The 14,449-nt window shown below is 49.1% G+C and overlaps 1 protein-coding gene across 1 annotated transcript in view; it reads right to left on the bottom strand.

Annotated features, from left to right (window-relative positions):
• The window catches only part of LOC144798814 (septin-7-like), a 240,577-nt gene that overhangs the window by 63,101 nt on the left and 163,027 nt on the right, over nucleotides 1-14,449 (bottom strand). Inside the window, exons 4-6 of the mRNA XM_078669860.1 lie at nucleotides 10,478-10,578; nucleotides 9,830-9,964; nucleotides 9,620-9,737 (exon numbers count right to left, since the gene is read on the bottom strand). Of these exons, the coding sequence (XP_078525986.1) occupies nucleotides 9,620-9,737; nucleotides 9,830-9,964; nucleotides 10,478-10,578 (354 nt within the window). The remainder of the gene's footprint in view (nucleotides 1-9,619; nucleotides 9,738-9,829; nucleotides 9,965-10,477; nucleotides 10,579-14,449) is intronic.

Genomic DNA, 14,449 nt, shown 5'->3' with positions numbered 1-14,449 from the left:
TCCTGAGAGTACTAAATAGTTTGAACCAAACAATCGTAAAGCGTAGTAACTCTAATGCTCCGATACCGGTCTATTTTATCCTCTTGTGAGGACCCGTACAGACAAACTTCCAAGCCAATTTGGAATATGAAAGTTAAGAATTAGTGAAGTCGGGGGCGTGGCCAGCAACATGGCCGACTAGACGTGCCTTGCCGGAGCTCCGGCCGAGCAGCACGATTATCCGACGATGCAGATCGCCCATGGGCCCTAACTCATGCCAAAACGGAGGACCGACGTCCTGATACCCGGCGGAATCCCCCAAGCGATAACGCGGAGCTGTCTCTACCGAGCGCCGGTCATTTCTACACCAGAAGCCTCCCGGCGGCCATGCTGACGACCGCGGCGCGCGGTGCAACGCGGCGCCCCTAGTGCCTCACCTTTCAATCCTGCCCCGCAGTGCCCGGCTACTGGGGGCGCCGGGACCCCCGCCCCCCCCCCTGGCGACCAGGCGGGACCGGGATTCTGCCGCCGGAGAGAGGAGGGTGATCCGAGGCGGGCGCAGCCGACCGGCCGCCTACACCAAGATGGCGACCGACGGAGAGTGAAGCGGACGAGACAGACGAGGAGTCCCCGCCGCGACCAACCCCAAGTGGCGGACGGCCAGGGAGACGCTGACAGACCGCGACGGAGGTGAGCCCGGGGCACAGGAGCCGAGAGCCGACCACGCAGGAGCCGGGAGTCTGCCTCTGACTTGCACTCGGTGCCCGCCTTTACCAACATGGCGGCCGGGCTGCTTGGTTACCCAGCCTGAAGGCCACTGCTGGGGAGAGGAGACCTAGATCCCCCCGGTGAGGAGACAGTCTGCTGGGGCCCCGGGAGAGATCCTGCCTGCGCGACCCCATCCCACACACGGCGACCACCAGACCACGGTGAGCAGCCAGGGAACCCTTAGGACTGAGGCGAGAGAGGTGCCGGGGGGCCCGCGGGAGAGTCTCTGCACACGGGGCCGCCCAAAGGGACTCTACTGCCACACGCTGCCCGGGGCTGAGCACATCTGCGCCGCAGGTGCCAGAGAGGCACGATATCGACATGGGGAAAGGTGACCGGACCTCCGGGCCCTCGAAACGGGGCCCCATGGACGACTTCACCGCAACGCGGTCCGGGGCGGCACAGCAATCTCAGCAGAACGGCGCACGCAACGACACGGCCATGCTGCTGGAGGCCATTCAAGCGTCCAGAACCGATATTCAGGCATCTCGGACGGCCCTGGAAACGAAGATTGGAGAGGTGAGATCCGAGGTGACGCTACTACGCCAGGACTTCCGAAACTTGTCCGAGAGGGTTACGGTGACCGAATCTCGCTTGACCGACAATGAGGAGGCGATTACAACACTTAAGAAGGATATGGCGGAATTGCAGGCCTCTCATCGCCAACTGCTGTGGAAGGTGGATGATGCCGAAAATCGATCCAGGCGCAATAACCTTCGCTTTGTGGGCTTTAGAGAAGGGATTGAGGATGGGAACATGTCCGCCTTTCTCCTGGACTGGCTGAAAACTACCTTCCCGGCGGCACGATTCTCCCAGTGCTTCATCATCGAGAGGGCGCATAGGGCGCTCCTCGCCAAACCTCCGGAGGGAGCGCGGCCGAGACCTGTCATAGCGCGCTTTTTGAACTACGCGGACAGAGACCTGATCCTCCGCGAAGCCAGGAAGCTGGGGGAAATCCGTCTGGAGAATACCTCCATCATGATTTTTCCAGATTACAGTCAGGAGGTCTCGAAGCAGCGGCGTTTGTTCGACCCGGTCAAGGCGAAGCTGAGGTCTTTGAACATTTCTTACATGCTCCTCTTCCCTGCCAAACTCAGGGTAATATATAAAGACAAATCCATCTTCTTTGCCCACCCGGAGGATGTGTGGCAGTGGCTCGAGGAGAGGCCCATTCTGAACAGCAGAGAGGCGGCTGGCCGAGCTGCTCTGGACAAGACGATCCGTGAGGGGCCTCTCTGGGAGGTGCCGAAACCGCAGCGACGGGGTGCGCGGAGGACGCAGAAGAAAGCCCCGGCGACGCCATACCGCACGCGAGACAAGGAGGGTGAAAGAGGCAACAGGTCGGCGTCCCCGAGCAATGACTTGGTGGTGGGCTCGAGATTCAGCTGCCTGAGGAATAGAACCAGATCCGAAGGCGATGAGGTGGAGGACTCGGAAGCCCAAATGTCTGGAGGAGAAGGAGACATACCAATGGACAACTCAGATCACCCGCTGATCACGGTAATCCAACATATGGAACAAGAGTCTTCAAGCCAAGGGATGAATACGGACACTCAGGACTCACATTCGTGAACTGGGCTGATGGGGGATCGGAGATGATGAAGTCTCGGCGACACGGAGCAAGCAAGTTGACACGCACCCCCCTACTGTTCTTTAAGTTCTCAGTGTTAGTTCTTGTTTAGCGTGGGGAGGGATGTGCGGGAGGGCGACAGACCTTCTCCCTTGGATAGTTCAGGCCCGGGTTGGGATGCAACTGGAAGGGGAGGGAGGTGGGGAGGGGGGAGCTGAGGGGAATTGGTTCTTGTATTACCCCCGGTTGGGGTCCACAAAGGTTATGGGGGGGAGGGGGGAACACGTTCAGGAACAGCAGAGACACGCCACTCCACAGTTGCTGACATCCCTACGTCACGGTCCCACACAGGGAAGGTTCAGAGCAACACAATGGCAAGTACACTAGACGCTACACCCACGGGTGACACAGGGTTCACGGTGCTAAGCTGGAATGTGAACGGCCTGGGGTCGAAAATTAAAAGAGGTTTAGTTAATGCGTACCTCAGACGACTGGCACCAGACGTCATCCTCCTCCAGGAAACACACCTTAGAGGGAACCAGTGCGCATTTATTGCGCGGGGAAGATACACTGTCCTGGCACATGCAGGATACACGGCAGACTCCAGGGGGGTGGCGATCCTTATAAAACAATCTGCGCCATTCACGATTACACGCACCTGGTTGGACCCTCAGGGCACATATGCGGGAGTCCAGGGGTTGTGGAAAAGACGTAGGTTCACGATAATATCAGTGTACGCCCCACCCAAGCTGCAGGCTCACACACTGAAGGCGGTTGCCACTATCCTCCTGGACACGGCTGACACAACTCAGGTAATGGGGGGGGACTTTAATGATGTCATGTGCACCTCACAAGATAGATCGGGGACTTCACACCCAATGGGTTCCACAACCGCCCTAGCCCGGCAGATGAATACCCTCGGCCTCACCGACGTATGGCGTTGGCTCCATCCAACACAGGTAGCCTATTCCTTTTACTCCGGGGCACACAAGGTCTTCTCCAGGCTGGATTATGTTTTTATGTCTAGACAGGATATCACGGTTGGAGACCTAGCAGAATACAAGGCGCGGGGGATCTCCGACCACTCCCCCCTATTAGTACAGGTGGGACGAGACAGAGGGATGAGGCAGTCACAATGGCGATTAGCGGCATGGGACATCCAAACCCCGGAAATACTTAAGGGCGTGCGTGCGGACATACGGGTGTACATGGCCGAAAATGAGGGCTCGGTGGACTCTGGTGTTACCCTCTGGGAGGCTATGAAACCAGTCCTAAGAGACCGCATTCAAACCAGGCTGGGAGAGGCTAGGAGGTCGCGTCAGGGTCAGGTAGAGAGTGAAGAGGTCTCCATTTTAAATTTAGAAACGGAGTATCACCAGCAAAAGACTGAGGCCCGCCTCAGGAAATTGATTGATGCACAGAGACGTTACAGGGAATTAGTCACGGATGAGGCGCGCACTCAGGCACTGGCGACGTTGCATCGACTATATGATGTCGGTGACAAGTCGGGCAAACTGTTAGCCTGGCTGAGTAGGAGGGAAACTGCGGCGAGATGGGTGGATAAGATCTCGTTAACAGGAAACAGGCAGGTACACACGGATAGAGACATAGCCGAGGCCTTCGCGACCTATTACGAGGACTTCTACAGGGCTAGGGACCTGGGCGACTGTGGGGACGCCCAACGCTACTTAAGTGATATGGAGCTGCCGACACTATCCGCGGAGGCTACTGCAGCCCTGGAAGCGGATCTGACGCTGGACGAAATCTCTGAAGCCGTGACGGCGTTGAAACCGGGGAAGACTCCCGGGCCCAATGGCTTCCCGGCAGAATTTTTTAAACGTACGGCGGATCTGTTACAGCGACACGTGAAAAACCTCTTCACGGACGCATACCAGGCAGGGAGTTTACCCCCGGACCTGGTCTTGGCCACTATTATCCCAATCTACAAAGAGGGCAAGCCCAAAAACGACTGCTCCTCCTACCGCCCAATTTCCCTCCTGAATACGGAGACGAAAGTACTGGCCACTATCCTGGCTAGACGGTTACGACAGGTGATATCGGAGTTGGTGCATATGGACCAGTCAGGTTTCCTTCCGGATAGGGCGACCAAATTGAATCTCCGTCGCACCCACAACTGGCTCCAGGAGGTCCGTGAAAGGAGTGAACCCCACTGGTTCCTCTCATTGGATGCGGAGAAGGCATTTGATGCAGTCCACTGGCCCTTCCTGATGGAGACCCTACGACGTTTTGGGATTGGTCCCAAATACATGCAGTGGGTCCGGCTCCTGTATTCTAACCCGAAGGCGAGAGTGCGGATCAATGGAAGGTTGTCCCGTGAGTTCCCCATTGGTAGGGGTACGCGCCAGGGCTGTCCATTATCCCCCCTCCTGTTTACCCTTACGATTGAGATTTTAGCAACACGGATTAGACAGAACCAGGATATCAGAGGTTTTAGATGGGGTACTATTGACGGCACACAGGAAAAAATATCTCTGTATGCCGACGACGTACTATTGTTCGTGACCGACCCGGGCAGGACAATTCCAGCACTGTTCGGGGAGCTAGGCGAATTCGGGGCGAGGGCGGGACACACGATCAATTGGCACAAATCGGTCCTTTATGACCCACACGGCAAAGAGCGTCATGAGTGCCTTCCGAGACAGCTTATTCATACGACAGACGGCTTCCAATACCTGGGCGTATATATAACGCTAGATAAGACACGCTCCTACACTTCAAACGTGGCTAGGATAATGGTGGAAACAAGGTCAGAAATGGACAGATGGAGGCTACTCCCGCTCACCCTATTGGGTCGTGCCGCACTATATAAAATGGTCCTACTACCCAAGTTTCTCTATGCACTCCAGAATGAGTATTATCCCCTTCCTTTGGCGACTCTGACTAAAATACATGCGGACCTGCGCGCCTTCCTGTGGCTGGGAAAACAACCTCGGGTGGCCCTCACCACGTTGCAGCGCCACCAATTTAGCGGGGGTATCTCGCTTCCCAACCTGGAGGCGTACTATTGGGCGGAGCACCTCGCCCCGATCAACGAGTGGCTCCATGCGGCGGCCGATCACCCCACCTATGCGCTGGAAAGGTCGCAATGGTCACACAAATCAATATTGCATTACCTCTATGGGGAAGCGGTAGGCCAGCACTTCCTTCCCGCCACTAAGATAACGTTGACAGCGTGGCGTAGGGCGACGAAAAGAATGGGTTGGGACAAGAGGGTCACTCGTCAGACACCACTATGGTGCTGCAAGTGGCTGGGAGAACTGAATAAACTGAAAGGTTTTAGGAGGTGGGATGACATAGGCATCTCCACGGTAGGGGACGTGATTGCAAAAGGGGAATTAAAGACCTTCCCGACACTAAGAACAGAATTTGGCCTACACAACACTCAGTACTACAAATACTTACAACTGAAACATGCATGGAACGCACAAAACATTGTACTGGCAGATCTCCCAGACTACGCACCACTGGAGGGTAGACTGCTGCAGGAACAGCTACAGGGTGGGGCGATATCCCTGACGTATAAGAATCTAACCAACAATATGCTGGGTGACCTGCAAGCCCTACGTGATAGATGGGAGGCGGATGTGGGGGACATGGAGGATCTAGACTGGGAACTCGCCCTCATGCACCCCCGGGAGGTAGCTATTAAATCCAGACTCCGCCTCATACAATTCAAAATATTGCACAGATCTTATTTTGATAGGGTACGACTCTTTAAAATGGGTAGAATACCAGACACAACATGCCTTAGATGCCATCGACACACAGGTGATTTCTTCCACACACTATGGGGGTGTGAAATAATTCAAGAATACTGGGAGGAGGTGTTCCGGGAACTGGAGGATGTATTGGAGGTGGCCCTACCACGTGACCCTAGACTGGCATTGTTGGGTACAATCACAGAGGTGGACCTGCCCCGCCCCTTGACTATCTTTCTGGTTCTGGCCTTAGTAGTAGCAAAAAGAGACATCGCACGATGCTGGGGAGCGCCCGGAAAGCCGAACATGGAAGAATGGCGGAGGGGATTAGATCTGTACATGGCGGCGGAGAGAGTTACCTATCGTGCACGGGGCTGCCCCAAAAAATTCAGGAGAATATGGGCTAAATGGAGACAATTCCATGGACTAGATTGAGACCCTGTGGACTAGTAAAATGTGGGAGGGGAACACCTGGACGAGATGATGTGCACAGTGGGGACCCATGAGTGTCATATGCCTACATTAATACCTGTTCTTGTGTGCGAGATTGTCGGATGAGACATGCCGAGAGAGGGTGGGGACCAAGGGGTGGGGGGGGGTGTGGAGGGGTGGCGGGCGGCTGTTCCTGGGATTCTATTGGGTTTTGGTTTCTTTGTTCTTACTCTTGCTAGTTCGAATGCGAATCTATGACTGCAGAATATGGCATGATGTAACCACTGAGAAAAGTTGCGTTCCTGGCGGATAGGGCGGAATGTTGACGCCCTGCCGTCTGTCTACCTTTTTCTTTGGCGGTGATACTGCTGATGCAACAATAAAAAGAATTAAAAAAAAAAAAAAGAATTAGTGAAGTCACCACCTGTGTGCAGTGACTTCATGCACCCTGCGTGTCAAATACCAACAAAGCCACTAAGTATCTATTAAGTGAACAAAATACTATCCCAAGTTGAGAATAGCTACAACGGTGTATCGTTCGGTCAGGACTGTTCCTACTGAAGCCGGGTCAAGACGGATTTGCATACGGCTGGGTCTAAACCGAGGCGGCATGGTGTGCAAAACAACGACGGACTGGGATGCAGCTTGAGAAATGATCAGTGGCTGAGATTAATTCAAGCATTCCATCCATCACTTTTGTGTACAAATCAGAATCTGCATTGCAGCTTTAAGATTCTTTGTGAAGCAATAATGGAGAATGCCTTATCCTGAGAATACCAAAAGACGAGTTGGCATTGCTGAATTTGTGCAATTTGTGTACACGAGGTCCCATAATTTAGAGATGCGTTATGGCGACCGAGAGTTATGAGAGAGGACAAGACAAAATTCTTGCCGCTCAGCCTACAAATAAGACGCAATAAGTTTACTTATAGCGCAACATTTTGCGATATAAATCCTACAGCCAAGTTTTTACATAAATACATGCGTTTGGCTTTACACACCTCTGTACAAAGAGGCCGCCTCTAAGCACTAACAGCTTGATGTGAAAAGGACAATGATCAACTCTTTACTGGCTCCATGCACATGCCCAGTCTTATAGTAAGGTGCTACGATCTAAAACTAGACAATAAAGCACTATAGCAATGCAGCTGCAAATCAAACTATATAGCCTGTGGAGAAGGAATTTGACTAACTATAAAGTCCCATTCGAAGGCAGATGTGAACTTGCAGCCACAGAAACCTGCACTAGGGGATTGAACCACCAAGCCAGAACAGATTTTAAATTCTGAAAATTGATCAGAGCCAATGGATGACGCAATGCCATCTTGAGGCTTAAATGAAGAACAAAATGGGACACAGACACAGACAGGCTTACAATACTATCTGGAGGTCGGTGAAGACAGTTGTGTGGAAGGCAGGCCAGGGGCAACAAATCATTTAAGCAGAGAAATAAAGAGAAATAAGAGAAGCATTTGGAAGTGGCTCTGAGCAGCATCACATCAGATTATCCCACAAACATTTCAAGACAATAAATCATGGAGGCAGATCTCTAAAAATGCATGGACGACAGCAGAGAAATGTGCTAACCCAGGCCCCCGAGGGCAGAACCCTACTATTTGTGCTTCAGTAAACTCAATGTCATAAGTATTCAGACTGGCTTTTGATTAGACCACAGAACAAATTGTGATGTAACCACAAGGCTTTAGGCAGCATTGTGTAACACAACACCCCCCACACCCAAAAAACACAACCTGCAGCCTCCAATAGGCACATTTTAAAAGTACTATGTAGAGTAAAATCAACTACTTTAAAAAAAAAATGCATACAATTTTGAAATTAATTCAAAATACAAATTAAGCTGGATACTTTCACAGTCCTTTCTCCAGATGAACGCTCGTAATGATGGACCAGAACAGGCAAACCATAAAAGGCAGGCACAGTTGGGGGGGTGGCAGAGGCAATCTTAAATTTGTGAAGACTAAATTTTAGTGGCCGTTAAGAAGGACGTGCAAAGTCCATTAGATCTGTGCTTTTTGCAAAGGCAATGCTGTAATGGGTCTTTTTGGTATGTACTAAATAGAAGACGAGTTAAACCCTCTAAGGTTTTTCTGTTTGGGGACTAAGGTCTAGCAAATTTTAAGAGCTGTATTAAAATATCTTTAATTCACAAAAAACAGCATTTTACTGTCGCAACTGAGGTAAAATGTCAAAGCATCAAATCTAATCAAAATTAAGCAAAGGTAACAATTGCAATATTAGCAAATACTATTCTCAGTTATATACTCAAAATAGGCATTGCCGATACCCGAAAATATTTCAAAGGAAAAAAAACACCCTAGAAACTGAGGACCTATTAAAACGTTCCAGGGTATAAAATGTAGTGGCTGGTTTCAAAAACCCCAGGGACCTAACTCCACAAAGGAGAAACCTATTATATGATTTGGAGTGGCAAACCAGAGGTTCTGTGGAAGCCTAAGAACGCATAAAAAAATGTATAGCATGGCATTATTAAAGTTTTCATACTGCTCGAGATCCCTTCCCATGCCAGAAAAAGATTAAATCCCCATGACTCCATAAGATTCAATACATCAGTATGTCTAGGCGGACAACAGGCCCAGATGTGGGAAGGTCTAACAGGTAGGGTAGAGGAAAGGGACGTAATGCAAAAGTTAAGTCAAACAAGGCCTACTCAAAACCCTTTATAAAATGAACTCACCCACACAGTTAACACTCTAGAAAGGACAGAGTACAATATCACTGTGTAATGATGGGAGGAGAAATAGGGTGGGTAGCCGGGTTTGAAATATACACCGAGGCAAGGGATGAGACAGACTTTAGACTGGCAGATGCTTCACGGTAGAAACTGTGCACTAAAAAGCTGCTTTCAAACACTAACTGGATGGCGCTGAACAGAGTAATTCCCAATGCCTGCACACTTTGTCACAGTCTTTATAATTGAGGTTTTTTTTTGTAATTGCTCATTTGTGGTTTTTTCCTATTCTCCTGACTGGTTTTCTTAAAATTCTCATTCAACACACCCTGCAGAAGGTCTGTCAGTTATCAAACCCCTCCCACCTTTATCTGTCCTCCACTACCACCTGTTTCTTTAAACCCCCATATTCCAAATGTATCCGCACCTCCTCCTGCTCACCTGTTTCTTGAAACATGCGCACTCTTCGGGTGTCATTGTATCAGCCTTTGCGATTAGCGGGATGATGTTCACCTTGTCATGAAGCCTCTTCATAAACTCAATGTCCAACGGCTTCAATCTACAGGGGAAAAAGTACAGAAACATCTCCAAATTGAAAACGTACCATAGACTAAACAATATAGATATATGCAGGATTAGCAATAAACGTACCCGTGTCCTGATGGTGCAATGAAGTACAAGCAGCAGTGCACGCGTGTGTCTGGGATCTGTCTACGATTCACACGAGATTCTGCATTCAGGAAGTCCTCAAACTTGCTATCAATGTGGTTAATAACAGGCTGCCAGCTGTGGGTGCGAAAAATGTGTAAACGCCTCAATTAACAATCCTGCATCAATGCATATGAAAATTAAGAGAGACAAACGGAAAGATAAAGTTGAATCGTAACTAGAATAGAGGGGAGGAGTTCCTCACAGTACAGGAGCGACACAATCCGAAGCACTCACAAAAAGAAGGTGATAAGGAGCCAACCCCCATCGATTGGTCTTAAAACGCACAGGGCCAGGATCTGCAAAGGCCTACTCAGAGTAGAAGTTGGACACAAAACAACTTAAATAGAAACTTCACAGAGGAGACAGAGCATCCAAATTTACAACACAGTTCGCCAACACTAAATAAGGACACTTAAAGGAGGAAGACTTATTGGTACATAGGAGCTGAACGGGCAATGCATTGACCCATATAAAAAGAACCAGAAGGGTAGAGTTAAAATCAATAAGAGACTTCATTGCTTGAGCTACAGATATGGGAGACCAACGGGTGGAGACAATTCCTTGCAGGCCAGAAATCTGATGGCTCACCAGTTACTGTTGTCCACTGCATCACCAAAGCCGGGAGTGTCTACAATGGTTAGCGTCAGCTGAACTCCACCTTCTTTCACCAGAACCTTCGACTGCTCGACCTGCACAAACAAGGTGGGACTTGCATCAGACTTCAATTATCCTCCAGAGAGAAGGCCCTTTCGGGACTAGGTGACCGGACGTGCGGAGCGGAGAAGTCACTATACACACGGCAAGAAACACCATGCAGGACGGTATACAGGTATTTTTATAAAGGACAGAAGCCAAATCCAATGGAAAATCGATTGGTGCAGGAAAGCGTCCCACAGCAGGGAAGTAGTGAGAAAAGATGCAGCAACAATGGGACAGCAAATGATGGTGCACTGGTCAACCCATGTTTAGAATCTGTAAGAACTTGGCAAATGGGGGTCAGAATGGGGTCCACCACAAAGAGGATACATTTTACAACAAAGGGTGAGGAGGGGTAGCAAGAAAATAGGGAGGAGAATAAAGCGGAGGGGAGGATGAAGTGGAGGGGAGGATGAAGCGGAGTGGAGGATGAAGCGGAGTGGAGGATGAAGCGGAGTGGAGGATGAAGCGGAGTGGAGGATGAAGCGGAGTGGAGGATGAAGGGGCATGAACAAGTTGGCAAAGCCAACAGTTGTACAAGCTTTCCCAATGCTGTTGAATATTAGCAACAAAAAAGGCACAGTGGCATGCACACACGTGTACATGTTAGGATGCAACATTCATTCAGCAGGCACATGTATAGGTTGACATGTATGTGCATCACCATAGATGCATGTGCCTGAAGAATATTATGTAAACAAACCAATGGCTCACTTGGAATTCATTTATATACGTCCACAAAAATGCCAAGAAGTAAATGCTATTAAGTAAACCTGGGAATGCCAGCAGCGTTCGGTCATTTTAAATGTTTCATTTGAGTCTGTAAAGTCACTGTAAACTCACAAACATTTCAACATGGCACTGTGTAGCAAGAACTGACGTTTATTTCTCCAACTGTACTTCATCAGACATGTATTACGTTTGGTGGCCAGGTGAACTAATTTATATAGGGCAAACTACACATCAGGTAAAGAAGGATTAGTTACTTACCTGTAATCCTAGTTCTCTTCCAGGGGTATACTCATTAAAGTCCTAAGCACTGAATTATCTCCGCCCATGAGCGGGAACCCGGAACACATAACAATATACATATATATGTGTAAAATATATAAAAAAGTACATAGTACTAACTAATTATACACATATACATGTATAATAACCATAATATGCAGCCTAACATATATACATAGGCTAATAAAGCCACAATTACACACGTTCTGAAGCATAAAAATATGCTGTATATAAATGCAATAAAACAGGCATGAGCCCAAAATGCATTTCATAACCATGAAAAACTTTATTTTCATCAAAGAACCTGTTGTAAACAGCTATTAGCCTAAAAAGGCTGCATATGAAAATTTGTCTGTGTACAGAAAATCAGACTGGCACCCTGCCTTTAAGGCCCCAGAGAATCTGCACACTTTGCCTTTAAGGCCTCTAGGAGAACTCTGTTCCCATCAGGCACCACAGGTGACAGTTAGGTCAGTTCTTTTGTACGGTACAGTAAACATTAGCAGGAATCTGCCCTTAAAAACATTATAATACATATTGAAAACTTCAATGCTACTGCTCGCCCGGGGAGGCGGGAGGGTGCTTATGACTTTAACGAGTATACCCCTGGAAGAGAACTAGGATTACAGGTAAGTAACTAATCCTTCTCTTCCAGGGGATACTCATTAATAGTCATAAGCACTGAATAGAGTAGCAAGCTCATACCCACTAAAAGCGGGCGAACAGATAAATGCATAGCTACACCTTTAAAAACACAGGGTTTAACTAGAATTAGCAAACAAATTTCTCAGTGATGCCTGTCCCACATGAGCATCTGTTTGCGCATCAGAATCCAAGCAATAATGGCGTGTAAACGTATGCACTGAACGCCAAGTAGCTGCTTTACATATCTCTGACAAAGCCACATTCCTGAGGAGAGCTGTTGTAGAAGCTTTTCCCCTCGTAGAATGAGCCCTAGGTCTACCTGATAAAGACTTGTGGGCTAGCTGATAGGCCAGTAAGATACATGACACTATCCATCTAGAAATGGATCTCTTGGATGCTGCCAAACCAGTATTCGTAGGACCATAGTTCACAAACAAACGGTCTGTGTGTCTCATAGTCTTGGTATTATCTAAGTAAAACTTCAAAACCCTTTTTAGATCTAAAGAGTGCAAAGCCCGCTCAGCCGGACTTGAAGGGTTTGGAAAGAAAGTAGGCAATGTTATGGATTGGTTAATATGAAAATCCGACACCACCTTAGGTAGAAAAGAAGGATGAGTCCTGAGCACCACTCTGTTTGCATGAAAAACTGTGTACGGTTCCTTGCAACACAGAGCCTGAATTTCGCTCACTCTACGAGCAGACGTGATAGCCACCAGGAATGCTACTTTCCAAGATAAGTGTTGCAATGACGCTTTATGTATGGGCTCAAAGGGTGGGCCCATCAACTTAGTCAACACCACATTAAGCTCCCAAGGTGGAGAAGGAGATCTGACTGGAGGAAAAACCTTTCTTAATCCCTCTAGAAAATCCTTCACCACAGGCATCCGAAAAAACGATATCTGTGTTGGCGATTTTCTATAAGCAGTTATTGCAGCAAGATGGACTCGGATAGAATTAAACTGCAAACCAGACTCAGCAAGATACAGAAGATAAGGCAAGATCACCTGTTCTTGGCCTCGAATAGGATCAAGACCCTTGCTCTGACACCAAAGAAAAAAGCGTTTCCACTTAAATCCGTAGGATTGTCTTGTAGAAGGCCGCTTTGCCTCTAAGAATGTTCATACACTCCGGATTTAACTGTAAATGCCCGTACTGGATGACTTCAGGAGCCATGCTGCCAGGCGCAGGGAAGGCAGATTGGGATGAAATACTCGCCCCTCCTGTTTGGACAGAAGATCCGGACGACAAGGTAATCTCCTGTGTGGACTGATTGACAACTGGAGGAGATCTGGGAACCACCATTGGCGTGGCCACTCTGGGCAAATCAATATCATTCTGGATTTGGTCTTGTACATCCTGTTGATCACTGCTGGTATCAACGGTGTCGGCGGGAAGGCGTACAGCAAATTTTGACACCAGTCTATCAAAAGGGCATTCCCTTGAGACCCTTTCTGGGAAAACCTGGACGCGAAGACGGGGCATTTTGCGTTTGCCGCGTCTGCAAACAGATCGATGTCTGGTGTTCCCCAAGCCTGGAAAATGCTGTGTGCGACTTCTTCGTTGAGCACCCAGTCGTGCGCTTCGACGAAGTCTCTGCTGAGGTCGTCCGCCTGCGTGTTGAGGCTCCCTGGCAAGTGAACTGCCGTTATGGACAGGTCTCGTGCAAGTAGCCAGTGCCAGATGGTCTGAGCTTCTATGGACAGAGTCCTGGACCTGGTACCCCCCTGCTTGTTTAAGTAATACATTGTAGTTGTATTGTCTGTTTGCACCAAGAGGGACCGAGTCTGAAGAGATGGAGCCAGGGACTTGAGAGCAAGATGGACCGCTCTGAGTTCGAGTAGATTGATATGATACCCTTTCTCGAAATCTGACCATAGCCCTTGTACTTGCAGCGGGCCCATATGTGCTCCCCAACCTTGGAGAGAGGCATCTGTGATCAGAGTCTGCGTTGGTGGGTCCTGATGAAAAGGAACTCCCTTCATCAAGTGTGACTTTTTCATCCACCATCGAATGGAATCTTTTGCAGACTGTTGGAGAAGAATCCGATCCTCCCAGCATCCCGTCCTCTGCTTCCATTGATCTTCTAGACACTGCTGTAGAGGACGCATCTGCAAACGTGCGTTTGGCACTATCAAGATGCACGATGCCATGGATCCCAGAAGAGAGGAAACTTGCCGAACTGTCGGACGTGCAGACTGAAGGAGAAAC

Source organism: Lissotriton helveticus, chromosome 12 (genome assembly GCF_964261635.1).
Source record: "Lissotriton helveticus chromosome 12, aLisHel1.1, whole genome shotgun sequence".
NCBI lineage: Eukaryota > Metazoa > Chordata > Amphibia > Caudata > Salamandridae > Lissotriton > Lissotriton helveticus.
Note: the sequence above shows the minus strand (reverse complement) of the source record. Positions and strands in the feature narration are given on the sequence as shown.